Raw genomic sequence first — 25,072 nt, forward strand, 5'->3', positions numbered from 1 at the left:
CTCAGCTGCTGCCTGTTCCTTCTGGGCCACTCCCTGCTGCTGCTGCTGCTGCTGTGGCAATAGTCCTGTCCTCTAGGGCAGAGTGGAGTCTTCCGGGGTGCGCCTAGCCAACCTCAAGGGAGCATGCTTACGCCCCTGCCAAAGGCCTGCATGGTAGATGCTGCGCCCATGGAGCTTCCAGACAGGGGGTTCTGGGCCTGCTTATCTCCTGGAGAGCTGTGGTGCCACCATGGGTGAGGCCTCACGTTCTCCTGGGACCTTTCAAACCTCTGTTGAGGGAGATGACTCTACCCAGCCCTGCCAGGAAAGGTGTGCCCCCGGGGAGGACTAGTCTGCTCTCACTGTTCTCCTGGCATGGGCAGGGTTTCTGTCAAACTATTTGAACTCAGCAAGGCTGGGGAGGGGGTGCCTGCTTGTCTCCTCTTCCTTAACCTGATGTAAGCAGACACTCGGGCGCTGTGGCCTTTCTGCCTGGGGCCAAGGAGAGGGCTCAGCCTGAAGAATTGCAGTGCCAGCTTGGTAACCCATGTCTCACACTCGGGTAGAGCCCATGTGCATGGCAGGGCCAAAGGCAACGGCAGGGTCATAGGCCCGACCTCACTCAGAGTGAAGCAGACTTTCTGAGAGGGGGATTGAGGTTGCAGATTGGGGCTGTTAGTAGGAGGTGACAAGGACTGGCCACAGGCTGCTCCCCTCCCCATAGTAAAGGTAGCCGAGGAAGGGACGTAGGCAGGCCCCCAGGGAAATACACGCTAGGCACACAGAGCCCTAGCACTAACCACCTTCTGCTCATCTCTTCTCAAGGCCCAGCTAAGGCAAATGGGAGACCGGGGGCCACTGTGACCCCGCCCAAGGTGGGCCTGGAGTTACCCAAGCGGGGGATGGAAACTAGACCATCTTCCTAGTTCAGACAGTTCTAAGACCCAGCCAGCCCTGCCTCAGGCCTAATCAAGCAGGGTTTTCCCACCTGAGCTGGGACCAAGGGGCACACCCCAGTCCAGGAATGGGGACTTCTGACATTAGAGCCCTGGCTTGCGCCCAACAGCCACCCAAGCTGATGACTTGAAGTAGGCTGGAAGGGGGAAAATGGGCTCTGGCCTCGAAGTCTGAAGTTTGCAGAACCCCAGAATGTTGCTTACTGTGGTACCTGCTGCCCTCTGGTGGCTGTGGGAGGGCCAGACCGCCGTTCTACCTGTCTACAGGCACCCCATGCCTGGTCTGCAAGGGAATGACTGCCACCACACAAATCCTAGGTGTTACGACCCACCTGAACACCCAGGGCAGAAAAAGACATCAGGTAGGGCCTGAAATGACCACTGAAAACCTCTGGGGGCAGGGAAAGTAGGTGGGCAAGTCTAGACAACCCTGGGTCTAGGCCCCATCACATTGCTTTACCGAGGCTGCCACTTCATGGGCCCATACCTGTGTGTGCCTGGCCACTGGCGATCTCGGTGGGGAAGAGGAAGGCAGAGCAGCAGCTGCCACCATGACAGGTAACACTCAGCTGACCAGCTTCTCTCCACTTGCCGGGCCAGCGTTGGCCTCAGGCACCAAGAACAAGGCCCTGCTGTGGGAACTGGCGCGCAGGACCCCACCAGCACTCCTGTGAACACACCTACCTGTGTAGCTCTACACGCCCTCACTGCACGGCTGGACAGGCACACACCCAGCCCTGGCGGCACATCAGGTCAGCAAGGGCCAAGAGCCTTGCTCTCCCAGCACTCCCAGATGCCAAGCCCCACGGCCTGGAATCAAAGCCGCAGGAACAAACCCACACAGGTTGCCGGGCTCTGCCCAGCTCCCTCAAGAGCCCTTGAGGGTCCTCCATGACAAAGCTCCCTCTCCACCAGCTCTTGACACAGGAGTGCTGCTCAGCGTTCCGTGCTGTCCCGAGGAGCTGTGGGGCCGGGGGCTGGCCCAGCGCACAGACACGCTGACGCTTGCTCCCGAGTCAGGAAGCAGGAAGCGGGGGAAACACACCGAGACCCTGCGGCGATGGGACAGGACTGGCAGGTCAGCACTCAGTAGCTCCAGAGGTGCCTCAGGGGGTCAGCTGGGGCTGCCACAGTCCACTCAGGGCTGTGGGCATCTTCTCAGCAGCACAGAGAAAACAGATCTGGTCTCCGGGAGACCCACTGTGCCAGGCCCTGTTTCTCACCAGATGAATATGTGTGTATTTATATATTTATATATATATGTATGTATATATATATATATAAAAGATTATTTAACAGTTAAATACATTCCAACACAAGTGCCCCACAGGACAAATGCTGGGTTGGGCGGCTCTGGTACACGCACTGTCACAGAAGCACAGTATCAATGCTCTGGTGTGGACACAGGCCCCTCGAAGTAAATCACGCTCCTGACGAGGGACGGGCAGGCAGAGCTGGCCTCTCAGTTGGTGGGAACCTCATATTTGAAGATGACACTGAAGAGCTGGCCACCTAGCCGCTCAGCCAGCCATGCGTTCTTCACCACCGCCAGCTTGAGACTCTCACAGCGCAACGATGCATGATAGTTGGTGTGGATGGCGCGGCCCATTCCCTCGATGACCACCAGGTCAGCAGCGCGCTCCCGCACCAGCACGGCCAGCCCCTTGTCTAGGCGGCTTCAGGGAAGAAGGGGACAGTGAGGTTAAGCAAGGGACTGGCCACAACCTGCACTGAACACCCTTTCATGGACACCAACCCTGTTCCCTTGATGGTGGAACCAGCAAGAGCATGGCATCTTTGCTCGGTGGCCCCTGCTAACTGAGGCACGTCTAAGCCACGCCTCCCAGCAGTGGCCTTCCTGCCGCCGCCAGGTTTCCCCAGTGCCCACATTTCTGTCACCTCCTTTGTCTAGTACTGTGCAGCTCTTTGCAGGAAGCACTGAAAGGTGTGGCCAGCAAGATGGCTCAGCGGGTTTAGTAGCCTTGGCTGTCCTGGCCTCACTTTATAGACCTTGAACTCAAAAGACCCGCCTGCTTCTGCCTGAGTGCTGGGATCAAAGGTGTGCACACGAGGCCCAACTTGGCTTTAGGCACTTTTAGGCGCCAGCCTGATGGCTTGAGTTTGTTCCGTAGAACCCACATGGTGAAAAGCAAAGGCAAGTCCTGCAAGTAGTCCCCTGACCGTTACACAAGCTGCGGCCCTCACACACACAGTAAGTAAATGACACGTAAATCAATGTTTAAAAAGCAGTGAGGCCGCTGATGGCCCATGGAGACGATGGGGTGGCGCTCCCTGCTACAGGAATGCCCAAGGCCTAGAGCCTGCCTCAGCTGCCCATCTGCCCTGCAGGCCACAGGAAGGAGTGGCTACATGGGCCACAAACCAGCAAGCAGCGGTTCGGCTGCTTTGGCATAGAGTGGGAGGAAGGAAGCTGGGTTACCTGAGATCCAGGCATGGGGAGCTGGAACCGGTCTGCACCAGCAGCAGCCTATCCTCTCTGAGTGCCGAGCTGTAGAAAAGCAGGTGTTCAGGGCCCGGGAGAGGCCCTCTGAGAAGACCCCTCGGAACTCTTCTTTGCGAATCTCTCAGTAGCTGTCAGGCCCACCCCTGCCTGAGCCCACAGGGGTAGCCAGAACCTACCAGATGATAGGGTCCATGGCCGCAATGCGTTCTGCCACGATGAGGGACTCACTGTACGTCACGTCATTCAGGGCAGGGCCTGAGTTGCATGCCAAGATGACCTATGGTGGGGGAGGGGCAGCAGCTCTTTAGAACAGGGCTGTGGCCAAAACTCACCGCAGTGCCAACTGCTGGGCAGCGGGGCCCTGAACAATCCCAGAGCTCGGTGGCTTCTGAGAGGCGGGCTGTGCTCGGAGCAAGCTTTATCGCCTCCCATCCCATCCTCTGCCTGCCTCCTGGATCAGGAGAACCTTTCCCAAGCCTTGGAAATTGCCTCTCCAGGAAACAGGAAGCAGACGGAACCCAGACCTTAAACTACAGCCCACACCCAACAGGCCCAGGTGCTCCGTGGCCTCACCTGCACTCACCTGCCACAAATGTAGGAGCTCTGACCACCGCCAGAAGCCCAGGGCGACGCCAACCCCACCAACAGCAGAGAGCCCAGGGGAAGGGTCCCACCCACCCAGCCTTTTCACTCACCTCAGTCCCTCTAAAGAGTAGCTCCCTGACAAAGGGGAAGACTCCCAAAATGATGTCTATTCCACTGTTATCTGCGAAAATTAAGGCACATTTATGAGGGGGCCCCTGTAAGACAAAACCAGGACGTTCAGTTGGGAACAGATGCATTCAAGCATTTCACACACCACTGTACTCTACACCCCCAACCCCCTTTGGGGGCTGGGTCAGGGCACAGGGTCTCAGAGTGTGGCAGGCAACGGGGACAGGCCAGGTGACCTGGCCAGTGGTCCCTGCAGGAGGTCATGCAAGGAATGAGGACATCTTTTTTCCTGTGGTACTGAGGATGGAACCCAGAACCTCATACCCGAGTCACACCTGACTTTAGACTTTAGAGTCTCAGCTGGGAGCTTGTGAGCTCTGCATGCCGGGCTACAGGTCATACCTGTGTCCCGGGCCACTGGAGGGGAGGGGGTACTACACCAGGTCACAGGAAGCCTAATGCCTTTGGTGGCCACCCTCTTTGGCTAGGTCCAGACTCTGTGCTCCAACCCCCAAGGGCAGAAGCAGAGGCGCCTTACATACCTTTAACCTCTGGAGCCACTTGGTGTAGGAATCCACCAGCCAGGGCCGTTCTGTGAGGAGACAGGAACTCTAGTCAGGAAAGCTGAGGCACGGAGTCAGTGCTTGTTTCAACAAGGGGAGGCTGTGCTCATCCCCTCAGCCCTCATGGTTAGCGGCACCCAGGGGTTGGCCCTGCCCTGGTGCCTAACTTCTGAAGAGCCAACCACCCACCCTCCCAGGGCACCAAGCACCCGTGGTGTCCGTACCTTGCAATTTTCTCTTTGCTTCTTCAAACCCAAACTGGGGGTCCGATTCGAGGACACTGTGCAGAGAAGAAAACATTGAAATGAAGCAAGAAACACACCACACATTCCAGCCCAAAGCAGCTGGTGAGGTGTCTCCCAGCTGGGCTGCGCCGGCCTGGCAGCACCTACACTCAGCTCAAGGCAGAGCAGCGGAAATCCCTTCAGCGTCGGAGCTCAGAGCTACGCAGAGCAGCAGAGGGCTCCTTCTGTGACTGGCAGCCTCAGCTACCTGCCACATTGGGGCCTCCCATGGGCAGCTGTGCTAAGAGTGAGGCGTAAACAAGCCTTTTCAATGTGGCCTCACGCCAGCCAAGTGGCATGGTCACCCAGCGAGGCTCAGGCCTAGGTGACCCAGCATGGAGATGGCAACTCGACAGCTGCTCCGGGAGAGGAGCCTTGATGCTTCTTAGAAACATGCTCGTCCCAGGGTGCAGCAGCGCCAGCGCCTTCGTAAGACATCTTGGCCACAGCAGACACTGCATGTCATCAATCCCTGCTGTATTTAGTAACAATGAATTTGGACTCTCACCCTGGAAATGTCAGCTCTAAAGCTCAACTCTACCTCACCACCATCTGCGCCTGCCCAGAAAACCTCCAGTAGCACAAAGACCTGTGACTTCGGGCTCTTGCCCATCACTGTTAATGCAGGGCCGACCCCAAACAAGCTGGGTGTGGGCCTAGACAGCCTGGTGGCAGAACGGCAATTGTCAGCCACAGAACGAACCAGTTCAGGACACCTCGGGAGAGAAGGAAGGGACTAGTGCGCAGGCCTCAGACACGTACTCAGACACGGCCTTGGCTCCCCAGTCGAACACGTTCCCGGCTAACAGCCCCTTCACCAGGGCCAGCTGCCGCTCTTCCCAGCCTAGGGAGTCCAGGGAGCGCGTCACACTCTGAAAGCACTTTAGCGCGAGGCCGTTTTCTTTCTGCTTCACCTGTGGGGAAGACACACAAACACTGCTTTACTGGTGCTCACCCTGAAGGGTGCTCTCTCCACTCCTTGTGGCCTCAAAGGTAGTCTCTGCAGGCCGGTGATGAAGGCTCACTGAGGATGCAAGAGTGACTGCCCAGGGAGAAGGGGATGCTGGCTGTCACGCTCCTGAGAGGGCTGAGCCACTGGAGCACCAGCTTACTTACTGATTTGGGGCAGCCCTCATGTCTACATGGTGTTGGGTGAGACAGAGACACTTTGACCCACAAGATTAAACGGAGTCAGGAGGGCACAAGGACAGGCACCCCCAGAGGCCACTGTGCGTGGGTAGGTGGGGAAGGTACAAGAGGCCTGACAAGAAGGAGACAAGGGGCACCTCGCTCCTAGCGAAGACCTGAGGAGTGCTAACGCACGGGCCTATGGTGGCTGCCCCCCAGCTCCTGAGGACAGCTGTCTGCTGAGAACCAGGCAGTGTGGGCTCAGACCTGGCTGTGGGCGCCCAAGCTGTGGCCCGAGTGGCTTACCTTGGAGTACGGGTCTGGGAAGTTGAACTCATTCAGGCAATGCTCCCGTGTGTCCAGCAGGCTGCGCACAGTCAGGGTCCCGTAAGCACTGGGGACAAAAGCAGGATGGAGTGCAGCTGAAGAAGACAGGCCTCCCAGAGCCCAGGAGAGCCCAGCGAGAGTCCTGCCACATCCACAGCACCTGGCTTCATCTCCCACCAGGCCGGTTGGTCCCCGCAACAAGAAGGGAACACCTCCGTGAGGAGCTCATAGGCAGGGGCTAGCCTGGTCATGGGACTCACAAGGGCTGCTGCCGAAGCGTCTGCAGTTTTCCCCAGTACTTCTGCCGGAACTTCTCTGCCCTCTCAGCTGCGTCTATGGATTCTGGCTGGCTGGCCACAGCTCGCTTCACCACCTGCCAACAGCAGAGGGTCAAAGAAGCTCTGCCCTGGCCCTGGGCAAATTCCTCAGAGGCAGGAACAGCTCTAGGCAGGCACAGGCTGGTGGGACCTTGCCCAGCTTTGCCGGAGCACATGTGTGCAGCTAGAACCACAGGAATGGTGAGAGCCTTTGTGCTTCAGCTTTTAAAGACGACACCCATGACAAGCATCCTGCTGCTGCTCTGGGAGGCAGGAGACAGGAGGCTCTGACTTAGGTCCACCAAGAGGACATAAGGGTATACCCAGTGTATACCCACTGTATATCCAGTATACTCAGTGTATGCCCAGATGTCTGGAAGAGGGTTGAGCATCCTACTGTGGCCACAACCTTCCAGCGTGCCTGAGCTCAAAGTTTACCAGCTGCAGGCCGATGCCTCCCAGAAGCCGGCTCCCCCTTACAGTGCTGGCTTTGGGAAGGGTAGAAGATGCACAAGGGAAAAGTGGCCCAAAACAGGCCTTGTACTGAAGGCTTGGTCCCTGATACAAGCAACGTTCAGAGGGGGCCTTTGGAAGGCAAGAAGAGCTCATCATTGACTGAAAATACTGAGACTGTTGGGAAGTAGAACAAGGGAGGCGGAGCCTGCCCGAGGAAGTGGTCATTAGGGGCTTGCCTTGAAGTGTGTGTGCGCACACACATATGTATTTATCAAGATGAGAGCTTACTATGTAGCCCTGGTTGGCTTTGAACTCCCTATGGAGACCAGACTGGCCTCAGACTCATTAAGATCTGCCTGTCTCTGCCTCCTGAGTGCTGGGAGCAAAGGCATGTACCACCACACCAGCCCTGGCCCCTCCCAACCCCTCCTCTGCTTCTTGGTGCCACAGAGAGAACAGCTTTGCTCAATTGTGCCCTGTCTCGGCAATGCTCTGCCTCACCACAGGTCTACAGGGGGCTTTGTGGTGAGGCAGAGCATAGGCTGAAATCTCTGAAGGTGTGAGCGAAAAGAAGTTCTTCCTACCCTGTCTGTCAGATCCCTACACAGAGACAGAAAACAATGAACAGAGGAGAGGTCCCACAAGGCAACACATAATCCTTTTCATGCCAAAATCAGAACAGGTGCCTGGCTTGGTGGCACAGGCCACTATAATCCCAGCACTCAGAAGCTGAGGAGAAGGAGCTTGAGTCTGAGGCAAGCCTGGGCTACACAGGGAATTTCAATCCAGCCTGGGCTACAAAGGAAGACCCTCTCTCTAAAGACATGCCAAAAGCAAACAGGTGTGTGTGACGGCAAACAGTAACGGCGTGTGCTGCTCAGCAGAAGCTTTTCGCTAAAACATGCCTCACCCCAGCACACTCCTCCTGGGGCAGGAATATTCTTTACTTGCTAAGACCACAAGACTCTGGAAGGTATCCCTGCCCCTTTCCGCCTTCATTCCCCCGGTGGCCCTCACAGGCATGGAGCCGGGGAAGCGCTGCAGCCGCCTAGGTGCTTGGGCGACCCCACGGTCTCCACCAGCTACAGCTTGGAGCCTCACCCCGTCCAGGGCCTCCTCAAAGCATGTGAGCCAGTACTGGCGGGCCAGAGCGTCATCTGTCAGGTCCACCGTGTCAGGCACGTAGGAGGATGGGTCCAGAAGGAGGGGCAGGTTGACCAGTGGCCTCTCGAGCCGGTCCATCTCCAGGAGGTCAAACTAGGACAGAAAGAGGTTGATGGAAACATTACTGTCAGAAAAGACCACAAGACCGGTGCAAGCTCTGGCTTTCAACACGAATGAAATAGCTCCCACCTGCCTCGTTTTGGAGCCTCTTCTCGAAGCCACCAGCCAGACCTCCTGGATTCAGCCCACTGCTTGGCTGTGAAGTGGGTCTCCTCTTAAGAGCTTCAGATCAGCCCCACCTCTCCCTGAGCCACATCCCTTGGTGGTCACCCTGAATTCCTCAGCAGCCTGACGCTCCTAAGCTGGGCGCCTGACGCTCCCTCTGCTGCTCCGAACCAGCTCCTGCTGTTTTCCTCCCAACACTCAGCCTGAGCTACAGTTCTCAATCAGCCCTACTCCTGCTGCTCAGTGTGCATGTGTGTGTGAGAATGTATGTATGTATCTGTATACGTACACACGCACACCTGCATTACAAAGCTAAGAGCCCAGTGCTCCTGAGGCTTTCAGTTCTGCCTGGCCAGCTCACTGCCCACACACACCCTGGCCTCCGCCCTGTCCAGCTGACGCGTCTGCACCGCACTACAGGGCTGCTCCTCATACTCTGGCCCTGAGGCAACCAGCAAGACAGGACGTTAGGCAGCCACATGTGCCCACAGGCACAGCAGCAAGCCTGTGATTGTGTCTGCAACCACTGCTGAAGGTGAGAGCAGCAGAAACAGCGTATGCACAGCAGTGAGGCAAGGCCGTGCTATTCATGCCCAGCAGCAGCTCTGGGCCTGGAAACTATCAAAAGACAGAGGCAGCCTAAGCGTGACCTCTGCTCCAAGGCCAGCTCTCTGTGACCTCAGGTGTCTCTCAGCCACACCACAGCCCTGAAGTCAAGCCCCTTCAGCCAGGGGGTTTCAGCTGTAATGACTGAGCATGAATTCTGAGTTAAGGCTCACAGTACCACAGGGACAAATGCTTGTAAAACCTGGGAACACATACAGGTGGCAAGGTTTCAAGAAAGGCCTGGGAAATTCCAAAATGACCAGAAATGGGCAGGGGTCACCGCTATCAACCGTGGCCCACCACCGAGCACCCCAGCCTTAGTGCTCTCTACACACAGGGATGCACAGCACTCCAGGCTCGTGTTCCTGGTGAATACACAACCACATTCCCACTCTATAGGTCTTGCCATTGCCAAGGCCTCAGTTGGCTTTCCTGGCAGAGACTCCCAGGCCTACTAGTATCTCTCTTGGCAATATAAGCCTCAACCGACCGCCCATCGGCTGCGCGTTGGCTGTCTGTGCCGTGTGACCAGCACAGCTGTGCAGCCCCACGCTGTGGGACAGGTGAGCCAGTGCCAATCACCAGCTCCACGAAGAAAGACGTGGCCACCTTCCAGGACAGACACAAGACGGTTTTGTGTGCCACCGTCTCCCTTCGTTTTGGAATCCCCGTGGCAGGCCTCAGCCACTCGATGGATTAAAAACCAAGGGGGGAAGATGTTCACTTCCGAGCAGCAGCTCCCCGAGTGGCCTGGCCATTGACATGTACACAGAACATGTAGCATGTGCTTGCTGGGAGGCCTGGGCTCACGACAAGGGATGCTGCACCCATAGTGAAAAGCCGCTTCCACCAGTGCTGACAACCTTGTCCTGAGGGTGGTGGCCTCTTCCTGCTTCAGGTAGCGGCCTTCATGCCAGCTCTTTCCTAGACGCCCATGGTATCGCTCCATGGCCAGTCATCAGACGGCCAAAAGCTGGTAAAAGGGCAGCTACATCACTGCGGGCATCCAGCCGCCACATGCCTGTCAGGGGCCCACACCGAGAGGGCTCACTAAGCTAATGGTCTCCTAACTCCGCAGCTCCAAAGTGCTCAGCCTGGCTCTGGGCAGGGAAGCCCAATGGCTACAGTCACGGTGGGTTCCACCCTATGTGGTAAGTTGAGAAACGGTCTAAGACATTCCAGGGAGAGCAGACTTAACAAGAAACTCAAAGCTGTCGGCAGCAAGCCGAGACCAAAGACCTACTCTTCCCTTTTGCTGCCGGTTCGCCTGCAGCTGCCAGCTCAGTGCTAAGCACAGGCCACCAGCCTCTCAGGCCCCCTGCCTTCAACATAAAACCAGCGTGTACGCTGAGAGGCCACAGCGGAGACGGCCGGGCAGGCTGCGCCGGAAGGGCCTGCTACTCACTGTGCCGCTCCTCGCCCGCTGTGTCGGGCACAGCTCGGGCGACGTGCTCATCAGCCCGGAGCTGGCTGCGTAGTTCTCACCCCAGCTGTACTGGTTAGGATCTGGAAAAACGAGAAGCTGGTCACCGTGTCAGCCTCGCCCTTGATTCAAAGGGGAAAGTAGAGGAGGAAAAGGGATAAAATCACTGGTCTATTTACACGCTAAGGGGTTACCCGTTCTGCGACTTCTCATGCCCCACCCCCTGGTCCCCACTCTCCCACCCAGATGCCCCAAGCAGGGCACAGGCCACTTCCTGCACAGCCTGCCACTGCTCAGTGCAGTGACTCTACTCACTGTCTTGCTCGGCTCCTTTTAAAAACGCCCCGATGGCTCCCAGGTAGCCTTCATGTCTCAGAAAGAGCGCCTGGACTTCACCCTGCCCCAGCCCACAGGTAACTTGGTCAGTGTCTGGTCAGATCCACTCTGGACCCAGCACACCAGCGCACCAACTTCTGCCTGATACCCTGCCAACGGATGGTACCTGCATGCCACAGGGTGGCCTCTGGCTGAGAAACCTAAGGGAAGACTGACTACATAAGGCCACCTTGACCTTACAACTACCTAATCCTGAGCGCCAATCTGGAGCACCCCACCGGCCCAGACACCTCATGAAAGGACAGTCCCTGATTGCCCTTCATTCTAACAGGCTTACACTCAATGCCAAAGTGACCAGGAGGAAGGTACAGTTGACCAGAGGTCTGGGTGGGTGGGAGGGCCAGTGGCCTGTGGAGGTTTATCTTCCCAAGGAGCCTGGTGGCAAGGAACTGTGACTGTCCCATCCCAGAGCCTTACATGTGCCCCTTGGGCATGAAATGAATTTTGGCCAGCATGTCGCCATTTTGGGAGACCCTCAGGGGTATGTTGGAGCAAGTGGGAAAAGCTGGCCCCACACCAGCACCCAGGGACAGGAAATGGCTGCAGTCACCTTGGAGAAGAAGTTAATGCTGTAGGTGATGGTACGCATGGTCACAGGGTGGCCCCGGATGAAGAAGCCCCCAAAGTAGACCCTGTCTAAGCCGTGAAGCTTGGCGTAGAGGCAGGCGAGCTGCCCAATGTCATTGCTGATCATGTGCAGCAGGCTCTTGGCCATGTCTTCTTTGGAGAACTCTGAGAGGGAAATGAAAACAAAGACAGGGTATGGGGTTATGTCAACGAGTGACAGACAGCTGGAGGAGGAAGGGCACAGAGCTACGGGATGGGAGGTAAGACTCAATTCTGGATGAACAAGGCTTTGTTTTCAAGAGAAAACAATGTCCTAACTGCTCTTCCTAGCTTGTATTTTCTTGGGAGCAGGGGCTGAGGAAGTCATCTGGCATTGTTCTGATGAGTTAAAGCGGGACGCTGGGAGGGTGAGCCCCAAAGGCCAGCAAGAACAGTCTCAGGGGTTCTGTGAGACCTGTCTCTCCACACCAGTGGGCAGTGATGCCCTGGGCACTGAAACTGGCCAGGCCTGGGTCACTGTGAGGGGCAGATCTCAGCACTTACCTCTGTCAGCAGTGGCTGACTTCCCAAAACTGCTTGCGATGAGGTTGCCACTCAGCCCTAGGGTCTGGTGGGCCCCACCATAAATGTCCTGTACCAGCATGTCAACATTGGCATGCCGGCCTCTGGAAGCCAGTTGCAGCAGCTCATCAAACTTCTGTGGAGGCAGAGCAGAGCGGGGCAGTGAGGGGCCTGGCAGCTGGGAGACCCTCACCACCCTGGACATCAAAAAGGAGCCAGCTAGGTCAGATGTGAATGGCCCTCCCCCAGCACAGGGGGAAAGGGCAGGGGCTGGCAGGCGGGATGCTCCACCACTGCCTGGCAGGCAGGATGCTCTACCACTGAGCTGGTGGAGCCCAGTGGTTCCGAGCGCTTGTCCTTCACAGTGCAAACAGCTCAGTCTCGGGAGTTTAAGCCCTCTCTCTCGAGAGCCAGGGCAGAGGCTGGGGAGCAGCTTCTGCAGACTTGCAGCCAGGGCCTTCTGCACGAAGCGGAGGCTCTGCAGAGAATACCTTTGTCTTGGTGAGCAGAGCCCCGAGCCCCCAGAAGGTGCCTCCTCCAATGGAGCTTCCACCAACCCACTCGAACCGGTCCTCTGTCTCCACCTGAGGAAGAGCAGGGCAGGTGTATCAGGCATCGGGCTGCAGGCCACATAGGCTGCTAGGGTGTTGCGGTCAGGGCCACCACGCCCTTCCCAGGAGCTTCTGCCATACTCTTCCAATTGAGCCCAGGGCGGCACTGATGCACTGATGCAAGCGTCAAACCAGTCCCTCTGCCCCGTGACGGCTGTGACACAGCATGTACGTAGCTAGCGGGTGTGGAGTCATTCGGCTCTCTTTCTGTGGACTCACCTTCACAATGGAGACTCCGGAGCCAATGTTGACCAGGAGGTAGGGGAAGATGTTAGGATGATTTATCTGAAACCGGAACTCTGGGTCTGAGTCTTTCTGGTACATGAAGGCCTCATGTGGGATGTTCTTCAGCACGAAGTTGCACCCCTTAATCAAGCAGGTCATTACATCCTCTTTGTCCACCCTGCAAATGAAGAAACCAAGTCACCAGAGTCAACCACGTGCATCTGCTGGGACACAGCACAGAGCAGCCAGACTGTGTCCACGTGGTCCCCGGCATGGCCAAGCTTTAGCTTCTGTTCTTGACAGGCTTGATGCTTGCAATGACACCAAGGCAACACCCACACACAGCAGCAGTGTGCAGGGCCTCCCCCCACCCCCCACAACAGGGTACTACAGGTGAGGTCCCACACACTTGAGGCGCAGCTTCTGCTCGATGAGGTCCTTGAACTTGTAGGCTCCACCCCCGGTGGCCTGGATGACCTTGGTCTCAGTATTAACAAGGTGGTCTCTGATGAAGTCCAGGCAGGCCTCCATGTAGGCGTTCTCAAACTTGATGAAGTGCAGGCGTGCTGTGATCTCCTCCTGAACTGAGACCTCATAGGGAGGCTCGTGGTCCTGCTCCATGTCCTGGAAAGAGTTCAAAAGTCTTCAAGAGGCAAGGAGGGCCCTGGGCAGCCTGGCCAGCATATCAGGCATTCACTGCCTGTGACATGAAAATCCCTGGTGTGAGCTTGGGCCAAGGCAGACACAGCAGGCAGGGAAAGAGGCCTCGGTAGCCCAGACCCTCAGAGAAGGGCACTGAACAAGGAGCAGTGGAAGGGGAGGTGAGCCCTCCACGGGTAGGAAAACTACACACGAGTCAGGGAAGAGCAATCACCTCCAGGAACACAGTGCTGACATGTGTCAAGAGCAGGGGACAACAAACGAAAGTGACAGCATGAGGTCCGAGGCCAGAGGGAAGCAGCCATCCTGACCACCTCCACTGGCACACCGCCCTACCCACCTTTCCTGGGTGGTCAAAAGACCTCACTTTGGCCACTTTGTGCTGTACAGTGGAATAGTATGCCAACTTGGTCAATGATCCACCTACAAGGAGAAGACAAAAACCAGGCAAAGTTCAGAAGAGGACAAAGGAGACCTTGACTCCACCCCCTGTGAGCTCACAGGGGGCCCTCTCATGCTTCCACAGATAGCCTCCTCCTTGAACACTGAGTCTGTGGACAAGGTGCTTGGTGCTATGTGAACTTAAGATCCCAGTGGGCACAGATGAGCACAGATATAATCACCCTGTGGGAGCATTTTTTCTTCACAGGTTCTATGGCCCTGCAGATTTTTAACTGATCTGAGTTCAAGGTTTCCCTTCCCATACTCACAAAGCCCTAAAGCAGAAAGGGAGCCAATCTGCCTCCAAGTGCACTCAGCTGTTGCCAGCTTTTAAGAAAATTTAGTTTTTAAGGGCTGAGGAGGGGCTCAGTTGATAAAGCATTATCCTTGCAACTGTGAGGGGCTGAATTCAGACCCCCCAAACCCATGGGGTAGTGGTATATGCTTATTATCCCAGTGATCACAAAATGGGAGGAAAAGGCAGACAAATTTCTAGGGCTCCCTCACCAGCCAGTCTAGCCTACTCGGTAAAGCTCCAGGCCAATTAGAGACAAAAGGCGGAAGGGCCTGAACAGCCTGAGGTCATTCTCTGACCACTTCTCTCCAAATGCTCAGTTACCCAGCCAGGCCTGCTGGTGCAGACCCGTAATCCCAGCTACCTGGAGGCAGAGGCAGGAGGATCACAGTATAAGGCTAGCTCAGGCAGCTGAGTGGGCTCCTGCCTCACAATGAAAAATAAAATGTGGGCTGAGGGACAGAGGACAAGATGAAAATGTGTATACTTATACATGAAATTTTTTTTCCAGCTATAAGAAGAATGAAGTATGTCATTTGCAGGAAAATGGAAGCAAATGGAGAGGATTGTATGAAATACATTAAGGCAGTCTCAGAAAGACAAATTTGTATTCCTCTTATTTATGATTCCTAGATTTTACATAGGTACATATAACATATATGTACATAGGCATTCAACATAAAAGAAGTAACACCATCTACAGAGACAAAGGCTAATGAAAGGAAGGAGGGGCATAAGGGGGAACATGTGGGGAAGTATCATATACAAGATATATGTATGAGGAGTTGAAAAACATTCTACAATAGAGGGCTAGGATGTAGCTCTGCCTGCACTGGCCTGCACATGTGGGGTCCAACACTGAACACCATGCAGTCTCAAGCCCCGATCCTGACAGGCTCCAAGTAAACCGACCGATCACACCTGACCTCCCATCTTAACATAGCAGGGCGGGCAACACACGGCACCAGATACCAGGGTCAGAGCATGGGCCTTGGCCTCCAGGACTCTCCGGGCTGATGGAGGAGCCAACACGCCAGAAGCAGCCAGAGGAGGTCAAAGGCTCACACCAGGCCCAGGCTCTTTTCTTTGCTGACTTTTAAAGATTTTATTTTTATGTCTTTTTTAATTTTTGAGATTTCCTGTTTACTTTATGTATATGTCTTTTTAGTTTAGTTTATGTCTTGAATAAATAAATGCCTGGGCACCACATCCATGCAGTGTGGAGGCCAGAAGAAGGCACCTGATCCCTGTGTAAATGGAGTTACAGATGCTTGCTAGCCACCGTATGTGCTTGGAACTGAACCTGGGTCCTTTTAAAGAACAGTCAGTGCTCTGTACTGTCTATCCAATTCCTTCAGTGTTTGAGGAAGGGTCTCACTATGTAGCCTTGGCTGTCCTGGAACTCACTATGTAGCCCAAGCTGGCCTCGAACCTGGAGATCCACCTGCTTCTGCCTCCCAAGTGCTGGGATTAAGGGTGTGCATCAATCACACACCTGGAGTCAGGCAGGCTCTTGACACCTTCCCAGAGCCCTGCACCCGCAGAACGATGCACACAGCCACCCTCTGTTCTCCAGGAAAGGCATAGGCCTCTGTCCACGTGAGCCATACACTCCAGGGAAATCTGCCCAGAGTTCCAAATGGCAGGGACAAGCCCCTGCAGGCAGAAAAGGCACTTTCCAGCTTGTAGTTGCAGCTGCCCTCAAGTGACACCTGGGGAACTGGAATCTCAGCACACCACTGCTGCACCTCTCAGAGGCCTGACCAGGCAGCAGTCTCTAGGTAGTACAGTAAGATGGCTAAGTTATCTCCAAGCTTAAGCTGTGAGTAATCCTCCGGGACTACTAGAGAGCAGACACTCAAATTTACAGACATGCAACCAGGATGCCTGGAGGCCAGAGCTCTCCCCTCAGTGAAACTGACACACTGAGGTCTGTCCTGTCCCAGCAAGATGACCATCATGGAGCCTTGCTTTGTCAGGGCACAGAGAGGCGTGTTTGCTTTAGTGAGTGTATGAGCTTACTCTCATCCCTGGCCGTAGTCCCAAGCCTCCTGATCCCTCTTTCCTGCCCTCAATCCTAGCCTATGTTCAGGCTTGTCTGATTCTAGATGCTTGTCTAATTCACCTCTGAGGATGCACTGTTTCCTAGAGGACAAGACTGTGCAAATGGACGGAGACATATTTTAAACAATTCATCAGAAATTAGAGGGAGCCGGTGAGATGGGTCAGGGAGAAACGGTGCTTGCTGTCAATGTGAGGACTTGAATTTGATCCCCAGGACGCACCCGGTGGAAGAAGACTCCCATCAAGCTGTCCTCTGACTTTCACATGCATACCACAGCACCAGGGAAGGGCGAGACAGCCCATCATTTACTACCCCCAGTCTCTTCGGACCTGGGTGCCCTTCCCACTGCCTGTGTGTCCAGAAGTGAATCAACCCGGCTGACATCAGTGTCCCCATCCAAGAAAGGAAAGGACCTGGCCAACAACACAGAACAGCTGAGGCTGCCTGGATCCAGAGACATAGTGAGCGGAGAGGAAACAGGAGAAGTCTGTTTTTAACAACACTGACAAGTTTTGTAGGTGTCTGAGCTATTGACCCCATCTGGAGTTGTGATCTCCCATCAGAAGGTAGAGGGGAGGATGGGGGGGGGTCTGTCCACAGGGACAATAAGCATGTCCTACACTCAGATCCTGGATGCAGGCTGGCAGAAGTGAAACCAACACCGAACATGCCCCTGCAGTGCCCTTTCGTCAAGGTGGCCTGTGTCTGGTCTCAGCGCCTTTGGTCTGACAGCACCCCTCCACTACAGCTCATGCCTTACGGCTATTGGTTAAATGGTCTCTGGGAGCCACATAGATTATCCAAGGTGAACCCTAATTTCTCAACTGCCTGATGGATGTTTAAAAATCAATTTCATTTGCTTTCAAGACATATTTAATTTTGCTTTCTTCCCAACGAACCAGTGTAAGACCACAGGGCAAAGCACAAAACCTAGCCCTGCAGTGAAGGTTTCAGAAGCCTGGGAACAGCTGCTTTAGGGCCTTTGGAGAAGTCGGGTAGTGGCCAGTCCCCACTGCTGGGCCTGCAAGCTCTCCACTTCCAGCCCAATACACAGCCAGTCATTAAGTTATCTCAAGTGTTACTCGAAAATACTGGTGCCTACGCCCCATCAGCAGCCTACACTGACCCTTAATAAAGTCGGAGCACAGAGCAGGCCATCTTTGCTTTTTATCCACTGTCCATTCCCCACAAGAAAAAGTACCTCAGAGAGACAACCCAAAAGCAAGAGGGCAGTGAACACATTCAACAGAGAATCTTGCCAGCAGCACACCCACACATTCACAGAGTAAGTCCAAGACAGCGGGTGCTGCCCTGCTTGCTGTGCGGGGCCTCACGGACCACGCTGCTATCAAAAGGCACACAGGCAAAACGCCAGCAAGCAGATGGGTGCACGGCTCCCCAATGACAGGATGCACAGCGGAGTGCTTGGGGGTTAGGCAGCTCCCGTCCTAGCTCTGCTATCTACAGATCGAAAGACCCCGGAGAAAACTAGCCGTTTTTCTGTGTCTTGGTCTCCACGTCTGAACACAGGGGCTATGACAGAACCTCCCCGCGGACTTGTTAGGGGCAGGAGGCAGCCCAACGCGGGCCTGTAGAGGGTTGGCAGGGAGGTCAACCACCAGGCACGCGGGAGGCGGCGGCCGCAGGAGACAGTTGCGGGCGCCCAAAGCCACGGAGCAGCTGAGCTCCAGGCCCCAGTCTCGATCGCTGCCTGGGAAGCCGGAGCTCCGGCGGACTGTGCCGCAGGGCCATGCTCGGCCAAACCTCCGGGAATTCTGAGCAAACTAGGACCCCCGAGACAATTCACCCCTCCCGTTCCCCCACGAACCCCTCACAATCGGCCGGCGCTGCGCGGACTACGAGGCCCGACGTGCCCTGCTCCACCCGCGCGGCGCCTACCGGGAGCTGAAGTCCGAAAGCCGGCTCGATCCCACAACTCGACGCTGCACACACTACAAGTCCCAGGCGGCTGTGCGGCGACCCGTGAGGCTGTGCGCATGGCCCGTGCCCCCGCCCTTCGTCCTTCCCGCCACCCCCGCTGGTTGCCCGCGCCCGCTGCTCTGGCTGCCCGCTCGGATACCGGGTGCGTGGCTACCTATATCAATGGCGAAGCGCTTGGCGTTCTCCAGGTTGCGGAAGATCTCGTCGGGGGGCAGCGTGATGCTCTTGTCCAGACTGTCCCCGCCGCTCCCGCCGCCACTCGCTCCACGCTCCGCCATTTTGAAAGTGCCCGGCCAGCCTCATCAGCCATGGAGATATATGCGCATATAATTGACTGCTAAACGACCGCGTGCATAAATTATGCTAATAAGACACCGCCCCCTCCGCCTGTGCTGGAGCTCGCGCCTCGTGACCATCCCAGCCGAGTGTCCTAGAAGCGGGACTGCGGGCGGAAGGGCTGTTATTCTCCAAACTACCAACACAAAGCTTCTGGAATGTCGTTCTTTCTCTGAGCTGGCTAGTTGCTAAGTTGTGTTGAGCCTGCGGATCCCGCTTTCAGACCGCCTGGGTCTGGCGCCCTCCTCCTGTGAGGTTGGTTCTGCTGTGATTCCTGCTAGGGTGACCCAACATCCTGGTTTTCCACAGACGTGGGACCGTCAACGCTAACACTCCCATGTGAATTGGAGTGGTTTTAAGGACCCTACACTCGAAGAGTGCCCAGCCATGGGGGAGGGGATATGTGGGGGAGGTATGTGTCTGCGGGGGGGGGATGGGCACTGTAAAGGCAATCTGCAGGAAGAACAGGGGGGAAGGAGGAAAGGGTTCCTGGAAGAGGGGCCAGGGCTACAAAGCAGAGGTGATCTGGAGTGACTGCTGACTCAAGTCCCTTGAGAGCAAGCGCTGTGTCCCCAAGAAGCCCATCTTGTAACTTAATATCTGCTCTCGGGTTCTGCCTGTAGGCGGCCGCTTGCGCACTGGCAGGCTTCTGGAGCACAGGGCTGAGGCAGCGCACAGACTCAGCAGCCTTGTATCCGGATCCATTCAGGGACGAGGCAGCCTTTTCCGTGCCTGCCAACAGGGTGGACATGCTCCTGGTGGGAGAGCCTGCCCCAGGGTGGCAGGGCTCCTCCTGAGGGTGACACAGCAGCTCGGCCCTGTCAGTGGGGTATGCCTGGCCTGTGTTTAGAGGGGCACTCCGAAAGGGCAGTTGGCCTCCTCCCCTATTCACAAATGTGGTGCTGCTCCTGTGGTGAGCAACATGAGTAGAGACGGAGGCTCTGTGTCCTTGCTTGCTCTATCTGGGGGCTCAGCAGGGTCCTCTTCACGTGGCCACTGGCAGAGGAGAGGGAGAGGGATGAGAGGAGGGCTTGATGAGAACTGCCGAGGAAAGGCCAAGGTCAGGGCGACTTGCAGACACACACAGCGCCTTCCCCCTCCTTGCTCCATGAATGTTGTCTTTGGGGCACCTGGAAACTGTGGTTCTGGGGCCCTGTGGTCTCAGCCAGCCTGCCATGTAGCCCTGTCTGAGACAATGGCCATACCTACCAGGTTCATTGAATAGAATGGGTGGGCCACCCGGCGGGAGGGAGGGCGTTTCCGGATTAGCTGGACTGGTGCACAAGGGTAGCAGGAGCTGGGGCAGGCACTGTCTCAGGCTTTACGGCCAAGGCTTGCTGCGGTAGGGGAGCCGCTGCGGCTCTAGGCTTCCTCTCAGCAGCAGGAGGACTGCAGTTGTCCCGACCCCTCCCTTCGGAAGCAGATCTGTGTGCCTCTCCCCTTCACCTCCTGCCGCTGGCCTCCCCTTTTCTCTGTTAGAGAACCGCCAGCAAGCACCCCTCCTGATCCCTCTCCATAAACGTTCCACCCCCGTCATGGGGCAGGGTGCCCCCGTGGCTGCCAAGGACAGGGGACACGCACGCACAGAGGGCTGGAAGTTTTATTAGAAGCCTTCAGAGCAGCCTGTGGTCTCCCACATGAGGAAGCGTTGAAATTCTAAGTACAAAACCGTGCCCACACGCACCCACCCACGCAAAGGAATCCTTTAAGGATCATCATGGAGACCCTACCCTCCCAGACAGCCCACTATGAGCCTGTATTAGACAGCTAAGGCCACGTGGATCTTTAGGCGAGGTCCCATTGGCCTATGTCCACGCAGGCTGAGTGCTTTCCTATGAGGAAACACCTGTTGTTCCGCCTTCACAAAAGGCAAGTGTGCCCAGGGCACGGCCCGCCTGCAGGGTGCTGGCCCAGCAGCAGCGGGCCCCGAAGAAAGTCCTCTACGGGCTGGGGTGAGCCACCCCTGACTACAAATGTCATAGAACTCCCGGTGACAGGGAACTTCCCAGAAGTCACTTGCTGAAATGCAAACACAAAACAACCCCACAGGGTCGGACGCGCGGCAGAGGGCGGGCCCCGACTGTCCCTGAATGACAACTCTGCACACACATTCTCTGAAGAATGAGCCTCCTGCTGGCCAGCCAGCCTGGGGAGGGAGCCTTCGCAGGAAGGTGCGGCCAACCCGGGGCTGAGCGGCGGCTGGGGAGAGAGGAGCGAGAGGAGCGCGCTCCTCCTTCGCTCCGCTCCGGGCCCCGCGGGGTCACCAGGGCCTCCAGAGGCCGCAGGCGGGTTGGCGCGAGGTGGAGACGGCGGTGGCGGCCTTCGCGGAGGAGCGCGCCGGCAGGGGCGCGGCGCCGGGCGCCTGGGGCTCCTTGGCAGGCGCGGCGGGAGCGGGGGGCCGCTGGAAGTGGTACAGCAGCTTCATCTGCGTGTCGCTGGCGGCGTGCAGGGTCAGGAACTGCACGGCCTCCTGCAGGCACCATGAGTAGCCCTCGCTGAAGTCCTGGTGCAGGCTCTTGGGGCCGGCGGCTGCGGCGAACGCTGTGAGGAAAGGCGGGCGGCGTGAGTGGGGCGCGCGGGGCGGGCGGCGGGAGCGGGGCGGCGGGGGCGGGCGCGGGGCTCACCTTTGCTGTGCTTCAGGTAGCTGACGGCCATCTCCAGGATGTCGGCCTTCTCCAGCTTGGAGTTGGGCTGGTGCCGCGCGAACTCCTGCTCCAGCAGCAGCTTCAGCTGCTCTATGCTGCTGTTGATGCGGTCCCGGCGCATCTTCTCCACCACCGGCTTGCGCAGCTGCGGGAGGAGAGGCGTCAGGCGGGCGGCGGACGCCGGAGGCCCCGGGGGAACGGGACGGCGAGCGCTGGGCGCGCGGCACTTACTCGGTTTTTCTCCTTGGGGCTGAGCATCTCCACCGCCACGGTGCTTGGGGCCATGCCTGGCGCTCTGGAGGCGATGGGGAACGGAGCGGAGCGGGCAAAGCCAGGCGTCCCGGGCTGGCGCGGCCCCGAGCCCCGCGCGCCAGCCCTATATAGGCGCGGGCAGTGGCCCGGCGCCTGGGGTCCGGGCGCCGCGGCCGTTCCCACACTCGGCGGCCAATGGCGGCGCCGGCCGCACAAAGGCGCCGGCCCATTAGCGCACGCTAAATTGCCTGTGAATTGGCGCGGGCACAATGGTCGCTCCCCGAGGAGCAGGTGGGCCGCGCGGCACAATGTCCGGGCTGTGGGAACGCGCTCGCCCTCATTAGCATCCCGGGGCCTGATGCTGAGAGCCCCGCGCCTCAATATGCTGCCTTTTCCCAGGCCGCAGGGAGGTGGGGAGGGCAGGAAGGAGTGCCCCCCTCCTACTCCCCAGCGGCTCCCCACCGCTGGCTGGCAGAGGCCACAGGCGCAGAAAAATGAGTTTTACAATTAACAGACAGCGGCTTCCAGAGGAGTGGGTTCTCTCCCCAGCTGGGAACCTGTTGCCCACGGGCATAGTGGGTTAAAGTAGGCCACACTCCCCCCAAAAGGTGCCGCTGTCATGCTGTCTACAGGTAGAGGGTGAGAGAGACTACGTAGGATTTAAGACATAGGTTCTGTATTGCCAGCTCCCAAACTGCCCCTTGGGAGGAGTGGCTTCTCCAGAGCTAGAAATGGCTAGATATTACCTCAGCGTGTAGAGCCTGCCCGGCGTACTTCCGGGCTACCTGAACTTGCTGTGGCTGGTGGCCAGTATGAAGCCCATGCCCAGGAAGCCTGCGGGAACCCCTGTGCCCACTCGGATCTGCACTGCTTGGGCCAGTGGGTACCATAGCGCGTCTTCATGCTGTCAGTAATCACCACTCCTGCGTGCTGCCAGGAAGCCTTAGCTGTCCTTAACTCCTCTCGCAGCCACCCCCACCCTGTGTGTGTGTGCGCCCACAAGAGTGCACCAGCACCTGTGTGCTCCTGCTTTCCTCAGCACTGGCTGTGTGTGTATACCAGGTGCAGACGGGAGACTAGGGTGCAGGGTGAGTGCTGTGCCGGCACGGATGGGTCCCTCTGGGTGATGCCAGGCCACCTTACTAGTCCCACCTGGACCTCTGGGAGATGGCCACGTGGCAGCGCCCCTCCATCTGGAACCTGTACTGTTTCTCCCATACTCTGCAGGGGCTGAGGGAGGGCATGAGGCCTGTGCTTCCTCCCAGGAACAACCTAAGACCTAGCCAGGTCTAGGAAGGAGGCTGGCATCACAACACTGCAGCCGAGAGCTGGACCCGGGTTCTCTGGACAGATGTCAGATGTATCTGAGCTCAGGAACTGAGGGCTCCACCGCTGTAAGCGGCCTTTTGCCAGGCCCAGCTCCGTAAGTTCTTTGCACAAGGCTCGTTGGTTACCACGGATGGAACCATCTGGGACAGTGCGGAAGGCTTGGCTCTGAGACAGGACAGGATGTTCTGTCCAGGGCAAGATAGGGACCTGTATTCACCTCCCCAAGACCTCACCACACCCCTCACCTGAGCTGGAGGCTCCTCTCCTAGGAGGGAGGCTGAGGCTGTATGCCAGGCCTCTGCTTCTACAGTCCTGAGGACTTCGCAGGGGCTGCTGTGGACTGTGTGGTGGGGAGGCAACACCCCAGACTACAAGGCTGAGGAGTCCCTGATGTTGCTCGGTAGAGTCTTGTTTGCAGCCTAAAAGAAGTTCACGCCATATGGTTGTCATGGATCTCAAATCCCGGGGAGGGGGGCCAGGATAACCTGTCCTGGGAGCCCCGGTGCCTCCGGGCTCAGGAGCACGCAGGTGACCAGAGGGCTGAGGGGATGCAGAGCAGGGAGGGCCTGAAGCCATTCACCTGGAAACGGGGTCTGAGCCTATGTGTGTGCTGACTATTAGTGCTTGGCAGCAGGCGTCAAGGACCCAAGACTGCTCCTAGGTGTGCCCGTCATCAAGCACAGGCTTGCTTCCCAAGACTTTGGTGGGGACTGTTGGCTAAGACTGGTGCCCTCTCCTCCCAGGACCCTCCCCTGATCCAGCACCTCACCCAAGTGAGACACGTGTCAGGAAATGTGGTCCAACCTCCATCCCACCCCAACTGCTCGCCCACCCGCAGTGGGTTAGGAGAGCAGCCTCCCAGAGGTGAGGGTGGTGGGTGGGCCACGGGGAGGCCCCCCACCCCCGCTCCTCCTCACAACCCTCCTGGACCCGAGCAGCTTTGATCCAATTTTCAGTTGTGGGAAATATGAAATGAATGGTGTTAAATCCCAGCCGGATGAAAGGCTGGTTGCCTCCCCGAGTGCGGGCCAGATGGCAGCCCAGGCGGCCTCTGAGGCACACGCCTGGCCTTTGTGGGCCGTTTAACACTGTGAATGGGGCCAAAGTGTGGGAAACTCGCTGGGCTCCTGGCTCACACCATCCGACTTGAGTAGCTGCAAAGGGGGAGGGGTGAAGGCTCTAGCTGGCGGGCTTTGCAGGGGCACTGTGAGGTGGGGGAGGGGAGTTGGCTCCTCCTGCCAGCTCAGCAGGGCGGGGTAGGGTAGGTGTCCCCAGTTTGCCTTTCAGAGCACCCAACCTAAGAACTCAGCAAGTCTGGGGGAGGGACAGCAGTTGAGGTTGGGCAGGGTCTGGAGTTGGCAAGGCCCTTCAATTGAGTAATCATACTGTTTTGTAGATTGTGTGTGCAGACTGAGTCTGCTGTGGCCGTGCTGAAAGTCACAGGCAGGCTGAGGATCTCCTCGGATGAGAAAGGGCCTTGGGGAGGTGCTCCCATTCCCTGAAGGAGGGCTCCCATGGGATGGAGTACGGCACCGCGGTAAATAGTTTGGAGGGCAGACAAAAATTAAACGAAATTATTTTATAATTAAGAAATTCTGCTTCCATGCCTATGCTCATAAAAGTCATAAGCATACTCAACATTTTCATACCGGCCCTCACAGCTGTGCCATACACAGTAGCCAAGGAGCCAAAGCCATCCAAGTGTTCACGGACCAACGAGCAGAAAAAGAACAGGTGAAACATCCGTACGGTGGAAGATCGATCGCTTTGAGACAACATGGGTGGACCTTGCGGCCCTTGTGCTAAGGAGACAAACCAGCCTCAAAAGGCCTGACTCTCCACAACTCCAACTATGGGAGGAACTAGAGTTGGCAAATGCATGGGCCGAAAATGCAACAGTGACCGTCAAGAGCTGGGGTGGAGGGACACGGGGTGGCAGTGCCTAATGGGAACAGTTCTGGCTCAGGAGATGAACATGGGTGGTGGTGACAGCTGCTCAATGTCGCAGGTATATTTAACAAGTGTGAACAGAAGTGGGAGAATTTTTATGTCATGTACATTTGGCCACAGTTGGGAGGTTGTCTAGAGAAGAGCATAGAGATTGTGCGGCCGTGGAGGACCACTGGGCCCTAGAAGAGGCAG

At 57.0% G+C, this 25,072-nt stretch overlaps 2 protein-coding genes across 3 annotated transcripts; both read right to left on the reverse strand.

The window, feature by feature from the left end:
• Positions 1 to 2,168: 2,168 nt before the first annotated feature.
• Positions 2,169 to 18,659, reverse strand: Pank4 (pantothenate kinase 4 (inactive)). Of its 2 annotated transcripts, XM_021655457.2 has the most exons (19): positions 18,523 to 18,659; positions 13,967 to 14,049; positions 13,376 to 13,590; positions 12,961 to 13,144; positions 12,622 to 12,714; positions 12,113 to 12,266; positions 11,553 to 11,734; positions 10,922 to 11,003; positions 10,589 to 10,689; positions 8,290 to 8,445; positions 6,676 to 6,788; positions 6,395 to 6,482; positions 5,723 to 5,874; positions 4,901 to 4,956; positions 4,656 to 4,705; positions 4,095 to 4,199; positions 3,576 to 3,676; positions 3,376 to 3,444; positions 2,169 to 2,611 (listed from the first exon to the last, which is right to left on the reverse strand). In XM_021655457.2, the coding sequence occupies exons 1-19, from the start codon at positions 18,644 to 18,646 to the stop codon at positions 2,398 to 2,400; spliced, it is 2,322 nt and encodes a 773-aa protein (XP_021511132.1). In that variant the 5' UTR covers positions 18,647 to 18,659; the 3' UTR covers positions 2,169 to 2,397. The 2 variants fall into 2 exon arrangements, with proteins under 2 accessions (XP_021511132.1, XP_060234909.1); XM_060378926.1 differs by lacking the exons at positions 11,553 to 11,734; positions 12,113 to 12,266; positions 12,622 to 12,714; ... (2 more) ...; positions 13,967 to 14,049; positions 18,523 to 18,659 and having other exon boundaries at positions 10,589 to 10,728.
• Positions 18,660 to 20,288: 1,629 nt separating this feature from the next.
• Hes5 (hes family bHLH transcription factor 5) lies at positions 20,289 to 21,803 on the reverse strand. The gene is made up of 3 exons (XM_021656597.2): positions 21,581 to 21,803; positions 21,329 to 21,494; positions 20,289 to 21,245 (listed from the first exon to the last, which is right to left on the reverse strand). Exons 1-3 carry the CDS (start codon positions 21,632 to 21,634, stop codon positions 20,965 to 20,967), a joined length of 501 nt encoding a protein of 166 aa, XP_021512272.1. The 5' UTR covers positions 21,635 to 21,803; the 3' UTR covers positions 20,289 to 20,964.
• Between the last annotated feature and the right edge of the window lie 3,269 nt (positions 21,804 to 25,072).

This window comes from Meriones unguiculatus, chromosome 3 (genome assembly GCF_030254825.1).
Source record: "Meriones unguiculatus strain TT.TT164.6M chromosome 3, Bangor_MerUng_6.1, whole genome shotgun sequence".
NCBI lineage: Eukaryota > Metazoa > Chordata > Mammalia > Rodentia > Muridae > Meriones > Meriones unguiculatus.

What these genes read in the sequence shown, in the direction of transcription:
- Pank4 (XM_021655457.2), bottom strand. Translation starts at nt 18,646, where the DNA reads ATGGCGGAGCGTGGAGCGAGTGGCGGCGGGAGCGGCGGGGACAGTCTG. An exon ending in GGAGCCAAGGCCGTGTCTGA is followed by an intron (nt 4,957 to 5,722) that starts GTACGTGTCTGA and finishes TTCTCTGCACAG; the next exon opens with TGTCCTCGAATCGGACCCCC. An exon ending in AGCAAAGAGAAAATTGCAAG is followed by an intron (nt 4,706 to 4,900) that starts GTACGGACACCA and finishes GTCTCCTCACAG; the next exon opens with AACGGCCCTGGCTGGTGGAT.
- Hes5 (XM_021656597.2), bottom strand. Translation starts at nt 21,634, where the DNA reads ATGGCCCCAAGCACCGTGGCGGTGGAGATGCTCAGCCCCAAGGAGAAA. An exon ending in GCCCCAAGGAGAAAAACCGA is followed by an intron (nt 21,495 to 21,580) that starts GTAAGTGCCGCG and finishes CTCCTCCCGCAG; the next exon opens with CTGCGCAAGCCGGTGGTGGA. An exon ending in CTACCTGAAGCACAGCAAAG is followed by an intron (nt 21,246 to 21,328) that starts GTGAGCCCCGCG and finishes CTTTCCTCACAG; the next exon opens with CGTTCGCCGCAGCCGCCGGC.